The 20,846-nt window shown below is 26.9% G+C and overlaps 1 protein-coding gene across 1 annotated transcript in view; it reads right to left on the reverse strand.

The window, feature by feature from the left end:
- Positions 1–20,600, reverse strand: part of LOC100205056 (3'-5' RNA helicase YTHDC2) — a 54,499-nt gene extending 33,899 nt beyond the window's left edge. Inside the window, exons 1-2 of the mRNA XM_065819975.1 lie at positions 19,674–20,600; positions 7,614–8,293 (exon numbers count right to left, since the gene is read on the reverse strand). Coding sequence (XP_065676047.1) covers positions 7,614–8,293; positions 19,674–20,312 — 1,319 coding nt within the window. The 5' untranslated portion in view covers positions 20,313–20,600. The remainder of the gene's footprint in view (positions 1–7,613; positions 8,294–19,673) is intronic.
- Between the last annotated feature and the right edge of the window lie 246 nt (positions 20,601–20,846).

The raw sequence follows: 20,846 nt of genomic DNA on the forward strand, positions 1-20,846 counted from the left end.
GCTTAACCTACAAAAAAAATTGATAACATATTTTTTACTCTAACACCAATTACAAATAATCCATACCTGAATTTTGTGTTGGGAAATTTAAGACACATTGCGGTCAGTCTACCTGCATATACAATACAATTGCGCAAGTTGACGCAAAATGGGTTTAGCCCAACTGCAAACCTAGTTAAAAAACTAACAAAAACAGTGTTTGTTTAATGATAAACACTGCTTGATAATGGCCTGACAACGGAGAAAGCTTTAATTTTAATAAAAGATTTTATATATTTACTCAAACAGTTGTTCCAAAAGAACTTGCTTATTTTTATAATCATTTAAAAGTGAGCCTGCGTGTTACCTTTTTTAAACTCAAAATTATGATGAATTTCAAATAAAATCTTAAATATTGTAATTCAAAATATGTTCATTATAAATAAATATGCTTGCCTAATATTCATCGATAACCCTTTAAACCTAGAAACATGAAAAAACAACGTTTTATAATAGCAAATTTTTTAAAAAAGTGCACCCCTATGCTACTTAAATCAAGAAATTTATATCAATAAATATATTGTCATAAATTTAATTAAAATCAAAAACTTTAATAAAATTAGGAAGAGTAATAGTAGAAATTAAAAACTTCATAAAAACATTTATTTACTAGTGCATGAAAATGACGAAACAAAGAGAGCATCAACTTCTGCTTTTATACTTTCTTGATTGAAAAGTTTTCACCAAAACCAAACCGATCTAACACATTTTCATAAATTTTAATTTTACATTTAAATTAAACCATTTTATGAAATTCATTATTTTTAAAAATAATTAAAAGTTAAAACTATTTAATATTGATATAACAAGAAAATTTAGAGTTTTACAGTTATTTTACCACGCTCGCATTAAACATTCTAAACTGCGTGCGCAACAATGACAGAATTTAGAAAACCATAAAAATAGTGTTATACTCCATATAGTATTGGAAGAGTCAACTCGGACGCCTTTAACTTATAATGCACAAGGCATTGTACACGCGATAAGTATTTCTTATTTAACTTTCATAAATCTTTAAAATATCTTTGAATCACTTTTATCATTATCATAAATATTATAATTATTGAATATACTTTTATTTATAAATTGTGTGTATATTTTCTAATTTTTCAATCTGTTTTTAAAGTTACTAAAGTTTGGTTTTTTGGTGTTTTGGTTGATGAAACATGTTCTGTTTTGTAGATGATGTGTTGAAATTGTTTCTCGACAAGCTGTTAATTTTATAGAAGCTGAAGTTGACCTTATTTTAGATATAAGTTGTTTTTTTGTTTTTTTTATTGCTTTTGGTTTGTTAGATATTCAATCATGTTTTATATGAATCTAATTATTTAGTACAGTGGTATTGTCTGGTAGTGATATTCAGGTTAGATTTTATAAAGTTAAATATACTTTTAAAGAATCTTTCAAATTTACTTCTTAAAAATTTTACATTTGCTTTTTTTTTAGTTTCTAATTCAACAAATTTTTTTGTACAGAATGTTTAAAAATGAATAACAATATTCAATTGTTATTTTAATTTTAGTGTCATAGCTTATCACATATTGTAAGTTTTAAATTCTAATTTATCTTTATCTTCAGTTTTAAAGTTTGTATTTATCTTAATGTAATGAAGTTATAAATTTACTTATAGGTTGTTTAAATAACATGTGTTTGATTTTTTAAGTTGTTGTGAAGTTTTCCTGTCATGGCCAATGGCATGGGTTTCAAAGTGAAGGGGCACAATCCTCAAATTCTAAAAAAAGTCCTCTATATCTGGAATAGGCAATAAGATTTTCCCTCAATTTATTAAAGGGAAGGGATTATCCTTACCAAAAGTGATATTTGAGAAGTTATAGTGGGCAGTGGAAAATAAGTAACTGCATATACAAATAGAAGTGGTATTTGAATGTTTTTAATTTAATATGTATATTTTTATTGATCTATTCTTAAAATTTTGTTTGTAAATAAATAAATTTGTTAAAAAATACTAATTTTTTTTCTTTTAATATTAATTTAATTAAATATCGTGTTTACAAAAAAATTTATTGATAAGTTGTACATTTTGTTTTTACACTAAACACCATCAAAATTTAAGTCAGGAGAACATGCAAAATATTAAAATGATTCAAGAGCTGCTGTGACAGTGTTTATGATTCTCTGCATCAAAATAATATATTGTCATTTAAAAATTCGTGAATACTTTAAATTGCAGTTAATAATTTTTGTAATAATCACCAGTTATCACTGAATTAGGTATTCATAGGTATTCATAAGTCTATTAAGTAATTACAATATGAAAGAACTTAAAAATTTTTCATTGTGTATGTTCTTTATCAATGTGTCCTTATCTGATCAAGAAAATATTATTGCTTTTTAATTAAAAGGATTATACTTTTAAAAAAAATTAACATTTTACTGAATTCTTTTTTTAATTTTTATAACTTTACCTTTATTATCTAGTAATGGAAGTGTTATTTTTTATGTTTAACTGCAAATATTATGAATTAAAAACATTTTCAATTTAGTTGTTGTTCTATTTCTTCCGTTCTACTTTGGTGCTCTACTGACTATCATATGTTTACTTTGTCTACTGTTAAAATATGGTTTTAACTTAGTAAACTTTAATTATTTTAAATTTACTATGTTGATCATTAGCTAATAGTTTGAAAAGAAATTTGTTTTTTGCAAGTAAGGTAAGAATAATTTTAATTTCTGGTTGAATTACAATATTTATTTGCACCATTAGCTATGTTTTGTTATTTTGTGTTATAGCTATTTTGTCTTTGCAATAAATGTTTTTATATATAAAATAAATTTTCTTTTCTTACAGATTTTGATTATTTTTAACAATACTCTAGAAAAAAACATCAGCAACAGGTAAATAGGTTTGCAGTGTTATTCTTTAATAATTTTACTTATTTTATCATGTCGTTACTATTTTTTTTCATTTTAGACACCTTACAATGCTTTTTCAGCCTTTTGCAGAACAAATAGAAGACCCACATCTCACAAGGTGTGAGCTTAAATTTAGGGCAAAAGCACCCCTCCCCCACTTTATATATATATATTTTTAATATAGTGTGGATCTTGCAGAAAGTAAAGTATGAGGAGAGAGTGGTGGATAAAAAAATGCTGCATTTATAATTAGTATTTATGTAATTGGTTAATCTACCAATTATTAATTGATAATGCAAATTTAGTTAAGTTTTTTTTGTAAACATTTACTTTTCTTTATATATTTTGTTTTGTTATTATGTATAAATAAACTGATTTCCAGCTAATACAAGTGGTGTATTTCTTTAATTCAGTTACTTTTTTTAGATTAATCAGATGATGTGTTTGTTCAATATAGACATGCAATTTAAAACTATTGAAATTGTTGTGGTAGTGGTGTAGTGGTAAAGCGCTCGCTTCATAAGCGAGAGGTTCCGAGTTCGATCCCAACGACGTCCCTGGTAGTACCGCGCTCAACTTGTTTCTCCGTGCAGCGGCTTTGTTCGTTAAGGTTGGTGTTTCGGAGTTAAAGAGTTGAGAGAGGGTTATAACCACTATTAAGTAGCCTCCTCATCTGTAGTGGCCTTCTTGGCCTTTAGGAGTTGAATAACAAAAAAAAAAAAAAATAATGTTTTGTTAATTTGTTAATAAATGTGTAAATTAAAATAACTTTACTTTTACAAAGCAATTAGATATTTTTTTGAAACCACGACCCGTAATGGTTCGTGTTTTATATATGTGAACAAAAGTCTATGCAAATATCTAACATAGGGTGTCTGCCAGATCAGGGAATTCAGAAATCTGAAAAAAATTAGGTCAAATCAGAGAAATTAGGTCAAATTTTGGAGAAATCAGGGAAAATGGCTCTTCACCAAACTTACGTAATTTAAGTAAGTTTTATATTAAATAAGTTTTATATACATAATACAAAATTTTATTCAGCAAATAGTTTTATAGACTTATCTTAATACTTCAAATCCGGTTTGTGTAATTGTTTACATTTTTGCAATTAAAGAGGTTTTTTCCAAAAGAATCCAAGTCTGGTTTTTCTGAAGTTAAGTTTTTGTGGCTTTAAATTGGATCAGGGGGAGCAGGTAGCAGATCAGGTAAAAATCAAGGAAATCCACCTTAAAATATTGGGAGTAAAATGTAAACTTTAAGTTATGTAAATTAATAAAATTTATAACAAATTTTACAGATTTACTTTTACTTAAAAAATGTTACTGCGGCAACATCTCCTTAAATTTGATTTATAGCATTTATATGCTGTTTTATAAAATTTAATAAATAAATAATAAGTTTTTTGTTTATTAAACAGTGTTAAAAGATGATATTATAGCATGCCAAAGTGGTTGAAGTGCTTTTGTTTACACTTAATTTTTTTTTAAATCTTTTCCAATTTTCTAGAATACAAAGCAAAATATTTTTCAAGGCGTATATATATTATATGCATAACATATATAAAGATATTATATACTATAATAAACTAAAGTGAGAGAATTTTTTATAAAACTTTTTTAAAATTTCTAAAAACATTAAAAAGCTTTAAAAACTTCTAAAAACATGATTACACTGTTAAAAATATGTTTGAGCATGTCATGATTGAGATACTTAAGTTATTAATGTGCTTAGTAATAAGTTTGCACATTAAAGAGGCATTTTTCTTTCTAATAGAAAAAGATTTTACATGCAAACTTGATTTTTCTTTAAAATTAACGGGGCAAGAGTCCTAATAAGCTGCAGAACTGAAAAAAAAATTTAATAGAAACTTATTAAAGAAAAAAATAATCCCCCTCCCCAGTTTTTGTTTTTTTTAATAGAAATTTGTAGAAGTTATGAATTATTGAATATTTATTATTAACTCAAAGTGAAGATTTTTACATTTATCTCTTTTTTAAAAATTATTGAAATAAAGTGAAGTTACTAAAATGATAAGCAAACAAAATTTAAATAAATTTAACTGCTTGTAAAGTAATAAAGGAACTTTTTTTATATATAAACAAATTTTTACTTTTGAATTTTTTATTTAAATTTTTATTTTCATGTGGTGCATGGAAATGAAAATTTATCCCTTTTCATACTGGATCGCAACATAAATTTAAACCACTAATTTTTCTTGCGCATAACCGCCTTTGTTAAAATTTTTGACTTTTCATAATATACTATACTAGACCATTTCCAGCATTAATGCGTAAATGAAGGGATCTCACAGTGTTCTTATTACAGTCTTGTCAATGACACCCTCCAACATAAACTTTTAAAAACTTCACTTAGCAGCATTTTTATTGATTATAACTCAATTTTACAACTTTTTGAACACATTTTTTTGTGATATAAGCAAACAAAGGTGTATTTCTGCAGAAGATGATATAGTAAATATTCTCAACTTTGTTAAGAGTTCTGATGTTAAAAGCAATGATTTAGTTGAACTGGATGGAGAATCAGATATACAAAATTTAAATAAACTTGTATTATGTGAAAAAGCTTTTTAGTATTAAAAATTGCCTCAATAAATTAAATTTTGAAGATGAATCTAATAATGACATTGAAGACAATGAGGATGTTGAGAGCAAGAGACCGAATAGAAATCTTAAGCAATTAATGACATACAAAAAAAAAAGTTCACTCAATAGTTCATTTGCATATAATATAAACACAAGCTTCATTTTTAACAGTTTGAGCGGTTAAGAGGTTACCTGCTTATTTTTTGTCAAATTGTTTAAATCTTTTATAGGTGTTGTTCTATCTGTTATTTTCTAGTAATGAAAAAATCATTATTGCTTAACATAAATAGCTAAATATGATTTAGGTTAGATTTTAAAATAGATTTAATTTAGGTTACTTTAAAACTATTCAAAATTTTAAGTTCAATTGCTTTGTTGTTTCCAATGCTTCACGCTCCAAGAGCGCAACCCACTATCAACTTGTTCCCCGAAACCTAGAATGAATAGGGTTAAAACAGATGCAACTTAAAGAGACAGAAAACAAAAAAATATACTGCCATTTGTTGTTATACACCATATAACCAACTCCAAACTTTGGAGTTGCCAAACATTTATATGGTGATAGTCTGATTTATAGAACAAACACACAGGCAAAATAAAAAGCAAATGCCAGCCTAATAATGTTTTCAAGAAAGTTATTGAGAAAACCATGAGCACTGTGATAGGTATCAGCTCAAACAATAATTTAGTCCCAGTAGGTTATCACTACATCTTTCATTAAACATGATAATATTATATCCATCTAAACTTTGATAGAAAGCTTATCAAAACATAGTTTATGGAATTGACTGGTTAGGATCATATTATATACATATATATATATATATATATATATATATATATATATATATATATATATATATATATATATATATATATATTATGGAATTATAAATATATATATATATTTTTTATTCTATATTATATTATATTATATATATATATATATATATTTTATTTAATGTTATTATATATATATATATATTCCATATATATAATATTTTCTTTTGACTGGTTTTTGACTGATATATATAATATTTTCTTTTGACTGGAATTGACTGGTTAGGATCATATTATATACATATATATATATATATATATATATATATATATATATATATATATATATATATATATATATATATATATATATATATATATATATATATATATATATATATATATATATATATATAATATGATCCTAACCTATATGTATATAGGCCTTGTTAAAAAGCAAAATGCCATCCGAATTTCATATACCAAATGGCAATTTCACCCACAATTCGTTTTATAATTTTTTTTACTGTTAAAATTTCAAACTATGTTAAAGAAAATTCTTTTTAATGAATTTATTCAAGTAACTTTAAAAATACTTGCTCATTATTTAAAAATGTTCATTAATTGTACTATTTCGTTTATTTATTTATAGTTTTATAAATAAATAAACGAAATAAGTTTAAATAACTATAAGTTTAAGTTTAAAAAATATTTTTTTAAATAAGAAGTTTTTTTTCAAATAACATATTTAAATTTTACTAATAACTTTTGTTCTTGGAATTAGGGTCAGCATTCGGCAGTGCCAACCTAACTGCCGACCCAAAAGTGTTTGATCAGCAAAAAATTGTCGACCTCGTTTCTACGTTTTATGGTAAGACCTTTGTATCAAATTTTTTTTGCGACTTTTAAAAGATTGAGATCGGCAAATTATTGCCAAGAGTTGTGCATCTATATTTATATACTACTAATAAAAATTAAATGTGCACTAAAACATCTATTTGAAATATTGTATAAAAAACCTGTTGTGAGCCTGCAGTATAGATTCAATAAAAGTAAAATATGTCTGAAGATTATATTAATTATATTTATATTTATACATATATACAATATATATATATATATATATATATATATATATATATATATATATATATATATATATATATATATATAGAGAGAGAGAGAGAGAGAGAGAGAGAGAGAGAGAGAGAGAGAGATAGATAAAATAATTACACAAAGCAATAAGTTTTTAAAACTGTTATTAGAACATAGGTAAATATAAGTGTAAATGTAAAATTTTATTCAAAATTAATTTACCTATTATCAACAGAATCACTTTTTGCTTCACATTTGTCTATATTTTCAATATTTGATATGGTATCCGCTTTAAATGATTCATTTTGATCATGGCTTTTATCTTCAACACTTTCTTGATTAGCTAAGTCGTCTCCCCAAAAAAGATTTTTATCAGAGTCCCTCATTAACTTTTTCATAGCTTTATTAACATAGCCAGTGTGTCTCAAAGCATCCTCAAGAAAAAATGTCTGTACATTAAATTGATTTCCTGACACATGAATTGTTGGACAGTCTTCAAAATAGTCTTTAAACAAATTAACATTGAGTGCAGCACTCATTAGAATAAGTTTAAGCTTTTTGTATGACTTAAGCAAGTCTCTTAGACATAAAAGTAAAAAGTCAGTAAATGAATCTCTTTCATGAATTTCATCAACTATTACATGAGAGACATTGACCAAACTTTTGTGCCCAACCATTAGTAACCGTAACAAAACACCAGTTGTACAAAACTGTAAAACCGTTTTGGGTGATAACTTACTGTCAAGTCTAACTTGATATCCCACCGTTTGACCAATCCTTTCACCTCGCTCAGAAGCAACACGTTCAGAAACAGATATTGCAGATAATCTTCTTGGTTGCGAACAAATAATATGACATGGCTTTTGAGCTTGTCTACAACTTTCTAAAATATATTGCCCAACCTATAAAAAAACATACAGATATATTGAAAAATTCATTAAACATCAAATATATTATTGATTGTCAATATAAGGTACAAATACATTATTTTTTTCTATAAACTATTTTAAGCTTTTATTGGAAAATTATAAATCATCAGAAATTTAAACTAAAAATAAAAATTTAGAAAAATTGGGCTCTTCATAACTTTATATTAATACATGAGTATTAAACAAACTTGTTTACTCATATTAATAAACTTTGATGCTTCATGTGATGTTATCTTATAAAAATACTTTGATGTTTCGTGTAATGTTGTCGTATACTTTGTAACATATTTGATGCTTGTTTTTAGTTACGTTATTTAAATATTTGTTTCAAGCTTCAGATTCAAGCTTTACTGAATTTCCATTAATAATTTGTCAACTTAGTTATTTTCTTATGAAACTGCTAGCTCTCTATAATTGATTGGGTGTAAGACCTAATCAATAGATTTAAGCTCTCTTTAGTTATTATGAAACTGCTAGCTCACTATAATTGATTGGGTGTAAGATCAATAGCATAATTAAGATTTACATGCCTAAACTACCTCTAAAATAATAAAATTAAGTCTAGTCTCTGTTCTTTCATGATAATGGACATCTTGAATTTTATTGCCCTACATCATAAAACCACTTAGTATATAATTTTACTTTCATCACTAGTCATGCCCCTCTTGCTGTTAAAAGAGGACATAACTTTCTGAACTTGGCCCAGATACACTCTTGTCCATCCCCACCACCTAACTGTTTCAATATATCTTCCACAAATATTCCTGATCTTTGAAGTAACTTTCCATTAGTTAAATCTTACTTCTTGCAAAATTCACCAGACTTACTTGATATTTGTGAGATTATTCAGTTGTTCCTTCTTCAGATCTCATTATTGATGGGTACTATCCTTTGATTTGCAAAGACTTCTATAGTTACATGCTTGGCTTAGGAGTATTCTTATGCATTAACTCGCCTGTTTGTCAAGAAATCAAGTTTGAAATATTTTACCATTCCTTAATGTGCTTCTGCTTAGCATCTTCTCAAAACTGCACCCTTTTAGGTGTAACTTCTGATCAAATTGACTATACCCTTTCTCTTTACCCCTCTGCCAATATTGTTGTTATTGGTGACTTAAATGCTCATCACACTGGATGGCTTGGCTAACACCACTGACCCTGCTGGCAATAAAGCCCACATTTTTGCATTACTCAATCTCTTACTCAGATAGTTAACTTTGTGACTTATTTTCCTGACAACCTTTACTCCTTGATTTATTTTGCTAATGAATAAAACTTCTGATAAAAAACAAAACAAAAGTTGAATAGACTTTTGGAGAATAAAGAACTTTATGACGCGTAAATAAAACTTCTTCGATGACGCGTAAATAAAGTACCCTTAACATTTAATCAAGTATTTGCGTGCAAATAATGATAATAAAGTTATAATGAGAGAAGATTATTATCAGAGAAGGTTCTAAAAAAATTTATTTTTTAGAAATAAATAGCTACATGATTTCGACAACACCTTAACTTAGCTAAAATAAAGTAGCTTTTTTTGCTTTATTTGCTTATTTGATTACTTCGGACTCTTTGATCATCACGCTACTTACAACTACCCTAAAGCTGACTGGGATTCTTTTCATGATTTTCTTCGTGATGATCCTCCTGAATCCAGGTATGAAAGCTTTTATTCCTTTCAGTTTCAAGTCAAGCCTCATTCCACTTTTTCATCTTTTCAAAAAAACAACTCCTTTGAGAACAAAAACCTATTTATTATTGCAGGAAATCAATGTAAAAAGGTGTTTTCTAATGCTCCATTATTCCCAGTTTACAAATTCTCATATCTTATGTCAGAAGTTAGACATTAGAGAGTTTTGAAAATCTTTAATAGTGTCATTAAAAAAGTTTAACAATCTTTATTTCATGGGACTGATCTTATTAAATCTCCCAAGGATAAGGCTGAAATATTTGTGAAGAACTTTTCTTCTGATTCAGTTCTTGAACCTTATGGCCATACTCTTCCTTCCATTTCTGTTAAACAGGTTAACCCATTGTTAGACATTCAAATCACTTCAGCTTCCGTTGCTAAAGTCATATCTCAATTAAACTCTTCTAAGGCTTGTGGTCCAGACAAAATTCCTGTCATAGTCTTACAAAGTTGTTCTTTAAAACTCTCTTCAATTTTCTCTAAAGTATTTAATAAGTGCTTGACTGGATCTTGTTATCCTGCCTGCTGGAAAATGGCATCTGTGGTTCCAATTTTTAAAAACTCTGGAGAACCTTCTGACCCCTTTAATTGTCCGATCAGACTTCTTTCTGTTATTAGCAAAGTCTTTTAGTCTCTGATCAACCAATTCTAACATCTCATCTTGATTCAAATAACTTACTATCAGAAATTAATACCATTATCAATCTTCTTGCTCTATGGCTGCCTTGCTTACTATTGTGACTGAAAATTTTTATCATGCATTAGATGGAGGCAGCAAGGCAATGGCTATTGCTCTTGACATATAAAGCTTTTGATAAGGTTTGGCATGCTGGTCTTCTCCACAAGCTTGCTTTATATGGTGTATCTGAGAAAGTTTTTGAGATTATCAAACATTTTCTTTCTAATCACTTTATCAAAGTCATTTTCAAAGGCCATCTTCTTTGTTTCCAGTAACTTCTGGGGTACCTCAAAGTTCTATCCTTGCTCCTTTTTTGTTTTTACATATTGGTTGTCAGGAAAATCATTAATGTAATTTACATTAATGATTTTCCTGACAACCTTTGTTTAAAGTGGTTTTATTTGCTGATAACTTAACTTTATACTACTGTCTTGACAAAAAGTCTTCTCTTTTCAATTTCTTAGAACAGGCAACTTTCTCAACAGATTGGGGCTTGCAGTGGCTTGTGAACTTTAATTCCAACAAAACTCTATTATTTACTGCAAACAACTATCATAATCCAGTCGACATCCCTATATTGTTGAATAGCAACCCTCTCACTGAGTCCTCTTCTTTATGTCTTTTTGGATTATCTTTCACTACTGACTTCTCATAAAAGCCATATTAAAATTAAGTGCAGAGTTAGCATCTGCTAAGATTCTTTTTATTGTGCTTGCCATTGTAAATGTAGTTGTACCTTTTCTATCTGCCAAGCTAGAGCCTCTCTCCCATCGTTGTAAAGTTGCATCTCTTTCTCTTTTCTACAAATATTATTGCTGCTCAAAGAAGCTATTATCACTAGTTTGATCAACCTCATACTCAGGCTCATACTGTTTTACTGCACCTAATATCACTGCTAAAGTTAGATTTATCAAACTAAAATAGCTTATACTTATTAATATTGTGAAAATAAAGAGCTGCTAAAGTTAGATTTATCAAACAAAAATAGCTTATACATATTAATTTTGTTTCTTATGCAAGAAATGCAGGTATAGTTACTAATCATATTTGCATGAGATTAATTTTGTTTTGAACAATAGTCCAAATCAAAGAGGTTGGTAAACCTAGTATAAGGCTTAATAAAGTTATCTTTATTATATACCATTGCTATATAAAAAAAAAATTCATAAAAAAAAAGGAGATGGTCACTATGTTTAAGTCTTTGGATTATTGGTTTTTTCTTGAATAACTTTAAAGGACTATGTTAAACTTAACTATGAACTAAAACTATGTTGAATAGAAATGTATTACATAAATATTTTTTGATAAATAAAAAGATCTAAAGAAAGAGGCTGAGCTGATTGCAAACCACCTATACGATGAAATTTTAAAAATCTTTTTGTTATCTTTTTGTATTATAAGTCTGGCAGGAAGGATAAGATTTGGTAATAGTCATCAAAAGCAGGTACTTATTTTGGAAAAGGCACTACTTGCTAGTAGCAAGTGTAGGTGCTTTAAGTAATATTACCTTTTAAAACATCAGTACAAACATCAAACATAGAACAAAATCAGCAAGCAAAATAAAATAAGAAAAACTTATTAAATCCAGAATTTAGTTTGCACATCATATAAGTTTTATTATCATACTATACCAAAAGCTGTACCAGCATAGCTGACTGTACCAACATAAATGTCTGAATCATTGTAATAATAAGGAAATAACACAAAAGATATAATTGGAATGAAAGTACATTGAAGCAACTTTTCAATATTTCAAAATATTTTTATTATTTCAAAAAGAACTATTAAAATTTATAGTCCGAGAAATATTTATAGTTTATAGAGCGAAACAAATTAAACTTATTTTTCTTTTGCACAACTAAAGGTATTATGGGTACTATAATCTCATTTTACCTTGTAAATGTAATAACACTAAATATTTTGCTAGGGGGGGGGGGGCAGAACTACCCCGAAATAGTTTTAAGGACCTTTTTTTTTAAGTCAATTTCTTCAAAATTATTTATTTGAAAAATTATGGGGGGGGGGGGACAAATGCCCCTGCATCCCACTTGGTTGCTACGGGCCTGTATTTATTTATCCTATATTTCTAGTTTCAAGAGATCAGTAACATCTTATGGAAGAATATGTTTTCTTTTTAGATTTTAACGTGAAAATATAATTGGATCTGATGAGTTCATTGGACGCTTGAATGCATTAAATAGATTGTCTTCCCTTAAGATCTTGCAAGCAATGTTATAACCAATAAGCAATGTAACTAAAAATGTAACCAATATCTTTGAGTGATTTTGTTGCATCACTTTTGTGCTTCCTTACCTAAAGCTCATATGGAAACAGGAGAATTTGAAATATTTTTTTCTCCATGTACCAATATTTAACAGACTATTGCAGGAATTTTGAACCAACTCATGTCTTTAAGACATAATTTTGTCTTCAAGACAGAACTTTAATTATCATTTCATTAAGAAAACTAAATATGTTCCATCACAATAACAGCTAAATTTCTGAGGATGATAAGCATGGCTATCAAAATTGGTTATTGAAAAAGTTCGAAACCTTATGAGTTCTAATTATTAAATGAGAATGCTTTTAAGAAACATTGGTGATTGTGATTGGAGCCTAGAAATAAGTCCCCCAACTTTAAAAGACTCAGAGATTAGATCTAAATACAAGGGCAATGAGAATAGCTTATAATTACAAAAACCATACATGCAAATCTATTATGTGGCATATATTTTTCAAAATTTAATTTTCAAAATCTGTGAAGCATTGATAAGCTATTGCAAATATATACAACACAATGTCAGACAAATTTGCAGTTAACCATCTTACTATAAGCAAAGTTGTAAAACCTGGAGGAAGAACTTGGATGAACTTGCAATTGTGTTTGAAAGGTACAAATGAACTATCATTTGTACCTTTTAAAAGCACAAAAGCTATTTGTCATTTAAAAATGATTTGTATGATGATCAAAATGATTTTAGCTATGAACAAAATGCAGTTTATAGATGTCAAAGGTGATCCAAAAGGTCTTATAAATTTTTTTGATGACAACAAACTAACTACAGCTATCATGGAAACCGCCTTTATACTTATATTCATACTTGTTTCATTTTAATGAAATATTGCAGTGGCAATACTTCTATAAAAAGGCAATGAGTTTAAACTTTTTATCACCATTAGAATAGCATAATGTAAAAGTTTACAAGCAAATTGCGAGCAGCATTTTAAAATATAGATTTATAGCATCTACAATGAGAGATATTTATAAATGTGTGAGCATACACATTTTGAGAATTGTATAAAGTTTATGTTAATATTTTATAAATTTAAAGATACATAATTTTAAATATTACAAGCACTCCCAGAAAGCGCATGCGTTTGCACGTTTTGTTCATCCAGGTTTAAAGTAATTTTTTTAGACTAACTGACCACGACAGTTCGCATCTTTTAACTTTTTAAGTGTTTCAATAATTCGTGGATAAAAGATAAACTTATCTACTGAGAAAAAAAAACTAATACTAAAAAAAGGAAACTAGAAATAATAAACTAGAAAAATTTAATAATTAAAAAAAGAAAACTAAACAACAACAAAAAAAAATTTATAAAATTTCCATACAGCTTTTGTATTCTTTTTTTTAAGGTGGTTGTTAATTTTAGCTACTGAACTTGATACAAATCGAGGAAAAAAACATATTTTATAACAATTTAATAACAATTTAAAGTTTTGTTATGCAATTTAACAACAATTGAAAGTTTTGTTACCCAATTCACGATTTTATAAGTCTATATATTAAGAAACTAATTTGCTATGTACACTAGAACTAAGAGAAATATTGTTACTTTTTTTCCTTATATTTATTAGTTTTCACCTCTTTTTGCTTTTAAAAATGTTTTTGCTATATTTGACATTTTTTCTCAATACTTATATAATAGGAAAATAAGAAAATTAAATTGCTATTTATTTGTAAAATATATTAATTGATTAACAAATTTTGTAATGAAGGTAGGAATTAAATAAAAGAATAGCATGGTTTCTTTTATAAATGTATTTACCACATTTGATGCATGTCTGTAATTGTTTCTATTATATTGCCCAATTTCGACCGTTAATACAAATTACTAGAGATAATGAGCAGTCGTAATGACTGCTCTATTTGAATAAATGTATTTAAAAACTTAAAAAATAGCTTTAAATAGGCTCCTAAAAATTTCATTAAAAATGTTTAGTAAATTAACAATGCACTAGTCCACAAGCTTTTGGAGCATCCTCAATAACAATAGTTCATCAGGAAATAAACTCAGGTTTAAGTGCACTATTTGGAGAATCCAATGAAAGTGCAGACTTCAATGGGGGTAGTAAAAACAACAAAATTTTTAATATTTGAAAATTAGTATTAATTTTCTTATTTTTATTTTACATGAAAAACTTGTTAAAAAATAAATATTTATACAAATAAATAGCGATTAGTTTTCTCGCTTTCCTGTGCATTGATAGAAACAATAAAGTTTTGCAAAAACATTTGAAAAACAAATTTAAAATTTTTTGCGTATTTCAAGCGCAAATAATAAAATGTTTCCATAATATACTGACCAACAAAAGTCGTAAATGATTTGTATATCAAATAATGTTTTTGTTTTTCTTATATGCTTGTATGCTTTTTTATTCAACTTGTATCAATTTTGGTAATGGAAAATAACGCACCTAAAAAAAAAAACAATAAATTATTTTTAGGACAAAATTTTTCTTTTTTCAATTTTCAATTTTTACTAGTTAATTTGGTTTAGATTTTCTATTTCATATAGTCTTCATTTCCTTTCTTCGAGTGTGGCATTAATTATTTCCTCGGTATGTTATTTTTTTAACAAAATTTATCTTTTTTTAATTTTTTTTAGTTAATTTTATTTAGATTTTCTATTTAGTATCTGTTTCTAATAGCTTTTTTTGCTGCAAATTCTAAAAACTCTTACTATATAAAAACATGGTCAAGTTGTCTAAAAAAATTACTTTAAACGTGAACGAACAAAGCATGCAACCACACACGCTTCCTGGGTAGGCTTGTATTAAGTTTATAAATGTCCTTGGGTATGCGGATACCCACAATTTACAAAATCAAATTTTATGCTAAGGCTCTTATGCTTAGACTATTCTGTGTTTTTTAAAGTCTATTTTAAAGTTGAGTGGAACAAACATTCTTTTATTTTCTTTTTAGATATCAACTTGAACTTTTTTTATAAAACTACAACAGTTTAGCTTTATTTTTCAGTATATTTTGTATTGACTTTGTTATATTCAAAATTTATTTGTTGTTCTCATATTAAACTGTTGTTGAAGTAAAGCTGAGAACTATTCAAATTTATTAAGATAGTTTTCTCTAGCTGCCAAATGCCATTGAAATTTTATGTTGAAGATACCCTAAAATATGTTGCACTTTTGGTATCTGAATTCTGTTTTTCTAAACTTGGAAATAGGTGGCTAAAGGAAATGGGATACACTAAATTCATAATTTTATTAGATTAACCCTTTCAGTACCAGTCAACCGCTATGCAAGTTATGATATTTTTTAGTAAATGTGGCTTCACTAAAAACGGCATTTAATTATGTAACTTAGGCTTTACAAAGATAGACTTTTAAAAAAATAGTTTGGCGGCTGTTTTCCTGACAAACAAAACAAGGTCTCATTTGTGAAATTCTAACAAATATTTTTTATTTTATAGCTTTTTAATCGATGATAACATTTCACTTACAATCATTTTACTGTATTTTGTCTGGTAATGAAAGGGTTAATGTGGTACTTTCATAATTATTATAAGCTATACATATATACATAAATTCAATTTTCTTCAATTCACTCTTGCCGAAGCCAATATACAATTTTATAGAGTTAATTTGTAAGAAAATAATGCATTTGTGAACAAAATGTTTTGATAAGCATTTTCTATTTATAGGGTAAGCGATTTTTTGTTTAAAGTTTTCAATACTTTTTTATTTAAGAAACTTATTTTTATTAATTAATGCAATGAGACCATTAATAATTCTTTTTATACTATTTGTACAGCTATAACTTAGTTTAATAAATTATAAATTAATAAATAAATTTTTTTCTGCCTAATACACTTTATACTAGTTTTAAAATTTTGTACAACTTATTAGAAGGGAGGAAATGTTTGTTTACTAATTTTAAGAAGGTTTTTTTCATATTAGTCAAAACATTTTTACTGATCAGGGGGTTGAAACAAATTATACTTCTATATATTTATTTTGCTTTTTGCTATTTTCTTTTTGAATTGAAAATGGTCTTGATTGATATGCAACTAAAGTTACAATTAAATAGTCTATTAACAATTGTTTACTATTTACCTTAATCACTGTTGATGATAGTGTTAACAATAGTATTATTAATAGCGATAAATAAAAAAGTGAATATGATTCACTATTATAGTTATTTATACATATATATATATATATATATATATATATATATATATATATATATATATATATATATATATATATATATATATATATATATATATATATATATATATATATATATATATAGTTAATAAGGTAATCTTATTATAATCTTAAATATAGTTATACTCTATAGTCAACAGACTTTTTGAAATCATTTTAAATAGTTTTTTTTCCCCAGGTTTTTGAAACCTTTTTTATGTATACTGCAGTCTAATTTCGCAGAAACTACAGTTGCAAAATGTTTTTTTAACTTTTTAGGTTAGATGGGATGACAAAACATAACTCTAAAGCCAATGGATACACTGCTGATTTTTTAATTTTTATAATAATTTTCTTATTTTAATTATAATAGGATTAAAACATTTTGTAATATTAAGGGTGTATATTTTTGCAATATTATGATGTGTGCCTCAAATGTAAACTAAGCCACATCTAATGTACATCTCTAATATGTGTATGTATAAAAATATAAGTATAAAATCATCATTTTTTATATATAAAAATCTCTGATAATCCTACATTTAAGCGGCGTAAAATAATTTTTTGTTTTTTGTTTAGCGCACTCTCATCAGTGGAGACCTTTGTGGCATTCCCATGCGGCAGCAGGCCATAAGATAGTCAGTGTATGTACTAAAACCAATAAATATTCCTTAATGTTTAATAAGTCTCCACGGATGAGATAATACAGTGCAATAAACAAACAAAATAAATTAATTTAGAACGCTTAACTGTAGGATTACCGAATCTCAAATTAAAAAAAAAAAAAAATAATTATTTTAATAATAAATTGTGCATTTTTAGACAGTGATGTTTATTGATTTAAGACCCTTCCTGGCATCCTGGAAATACCCGGAGACCTGAAGTCAAAATAAGTCTGTAACCCAATCTTCCACCTACTTCTTAATACCAAGTTATAGGCATTATAGAGTTAGATAAAAATTGACAAAGTTTTAACAATTTTAGTCATTATTATTAGTAAATTTTGACAACAGTTTCTTTTTTCAACAAATTTATATATTCAAAATTAAATACTTCAAAATGAGTAGGTGCAATCAACAGAGTAGATTATCTGAGCAGATCATTTTCATGATACAAACAGCAGAGCAGATTATAAAATGAGCTGAACTCTTATTAGAGACATTCTTTTGGATTATAAAATAAGCTGAGTTCTTCAGTGATAGATCCAGGAGGAGAATAAATTTTTTTTGTTGCTTTTTTTTGCGTTAGAGGCCTTTTGTAAATTTAAGGGGTAAATCTGCAGTTAAGCGGAATAAAATAAATATATTATTTTATTCCGCTTAATTGCAGATTAAAAACAAAAGAAACTGAAAATGAACTTTAATCTTTGATTTATTACTTTGTTTAAATGAAGACTTTAATTCAAATTTTTTTATTGTTTTGAAAAGAAATATATTAAACAATATTTTCCCTTTGAAATCTTAAAAATATATATAATAATGTAATGTAATATATATATATATATATATATATATATATATATATATATATATATATATATATATATATATATATATATATATATATATATATATGTATATATATATATATATATATATATATATATATATATATATATATATATATATATATATATATATATGTTTTTGAAAATATGTGGCTTTGAAAAGAGCCATTTTATAAATTTATAAATCAGCCTACGCTTTACTAACCACTGTAAAGCACTTAGTGGTTCTCTTATGTTGTGGCTAAGCTCTGTTAAACACCAACTTTCATGTAAAGACAATCTGTTCATGAAGAACTTTATTAACTCCAACAATAGTCGTAGGGACATTTGGACAACCACAACCTACTCCTTGCATAGCAATCAGCCATAAATACAAGACTTTGAAATTAAAATAATAAACTTTAACGCACCTCAAATAAACCTATTAAAAAAAACCTCAACAAAAAAAAATTATAAAAAAAACAACAACCTATTAATTACTTTTGAATTTATTTTTTAATTGCATAACGTAACTAACTTTAACACGCTCGCCATCATTGATTTTTTTAAGTATAAAATATAATTCTGTTTTACGCCATTTAACTGCAAATTTACCATTTAAAGACCATTTTAATTGTTTTGTTTTTTTTTAGTTTTGGTATCAAAATCCCTTACCCCACCCTCACCCCCACCCCTCCAACAAAAAATTCTGAATCTGTCATTCGAATCATAAGTGATCTGCTAAATAATTCGACAGATTAAATGTTAGAATTATTGTACTTTGATCCACCAAATACGCTTTGAAAATTGATGCAGTCGATATTGCAATTAAATGGAAGAAAGAATCTATAGAGGTTATTTAGCTAATTTGATGATGACGCTCTGCCCTTTGTATCATGAAAATCTGCTCAGTAAATCTGCTCTGCACTGTCGACTATACCTACCCCTTAAAAACTCAATTTTAATTCAGCACCTTACCCCCAGTTTATTTAATCACAGCACCACAACATTAAACAATATAAAAACATATTTAAAACTATATTACCTGAGTTGTTTTTCCAGAACCTGTATCTCCAGATATTAAAAGAACTTGTTTGTCTTTTAAAGCTTTTAGTATTTGCTCTTTAAAATGAAATATTGGTAGATTTTTGGCACATTTTCCAGCTTCAGTTTCTTTAGGCTCAGGCGGAATAATAGTACCGCTACTTCCTAATACTAACCTATTCTCTTTGTTTAAAATCTTATTTTGTTCGCTGATAATACCTTTGTGAAGCTTCTGACCAGAAAGCTCGTGTCTATCTCTACTTGTGACTGGAAAATTGCTTAGTAATGTTGAGATAGCATTTACACTAATTTTCGTCATATCTAATTTTACTTTAACATTAGAACTTTGTTTTTCTGTTTTTAAAACTGTCAAATATCGCTTGTTTCCTTTTCCTCGACTTTTAGATATAAGATTTAAGTCTCTACAATATCGATGGACATAAGCTCGTTCTTGGGCAGTAAATGAAGAAGGAAACTCTAATTCTTTTTCCGCTTCATTTTTTTTAAAGCGATCTACAGCTATAGCTACTGCAATCTTAACCTCTTCACCAATGCAAATTTCTTTCTTAGAAGAAGGCTTGTTATGATCAATTTTCATTTTCCCATCTCGTTTATTTGGAATATTTTTTCGATCATCCATGTTTCGTACCTAAACATTACGGACGTGTAACTATGTCAGAAATCACGAAAACGTTATAAACAGCAAAATTTGACTGATATCCTCACAGTTGCTATCCCATGTTATTTGCAAATAAAAAAATAAAAAAATCTGTTCATCATATATAATTATTTAAATGATTTTTTATTGTTGTTGTCGTTTTTTAAAAAAAAACCTAATAAAAGAATGATTAAAATATATTCGTTTATACAAACAACAATGGCTAGCAAAACGCGCGCGTATGCAAACAACGCTTGCGTAAGTCATTTTACACGCGCAAGTATGTTGTTTTTTTTTGAAAATATTTTTAACCAATGAAAAATCTACATATTATAAGTAGTCATTTTTGATACTTTTTAGCTGCTCCCTCACGGTGCATAGGAACATACTCTAAGACCTTGTAACACATCCCCAGAAATTTTTTTTTTCATTATCATTAGAAAACATTACCTTATTCAAAAAATGTAAACGACAACTTTTTTTGTTGTTCAAGATAGGTAACTAAGAGGCATGGGA

The sequence above is a fragment of the Hydra vulgaris genome, chromosome 15, assembly GCF_038396675.1.
Source record: "Hydra vulgaris chromosome 15, alternate assembly HydraT2T_AEP".
Lineage (NCBI taxonomy): Eukaryota > Metazoa > Cnidaria > Hydrozoa > Anthoathecata > Hydridae > Hydra > Hydra vulgaris.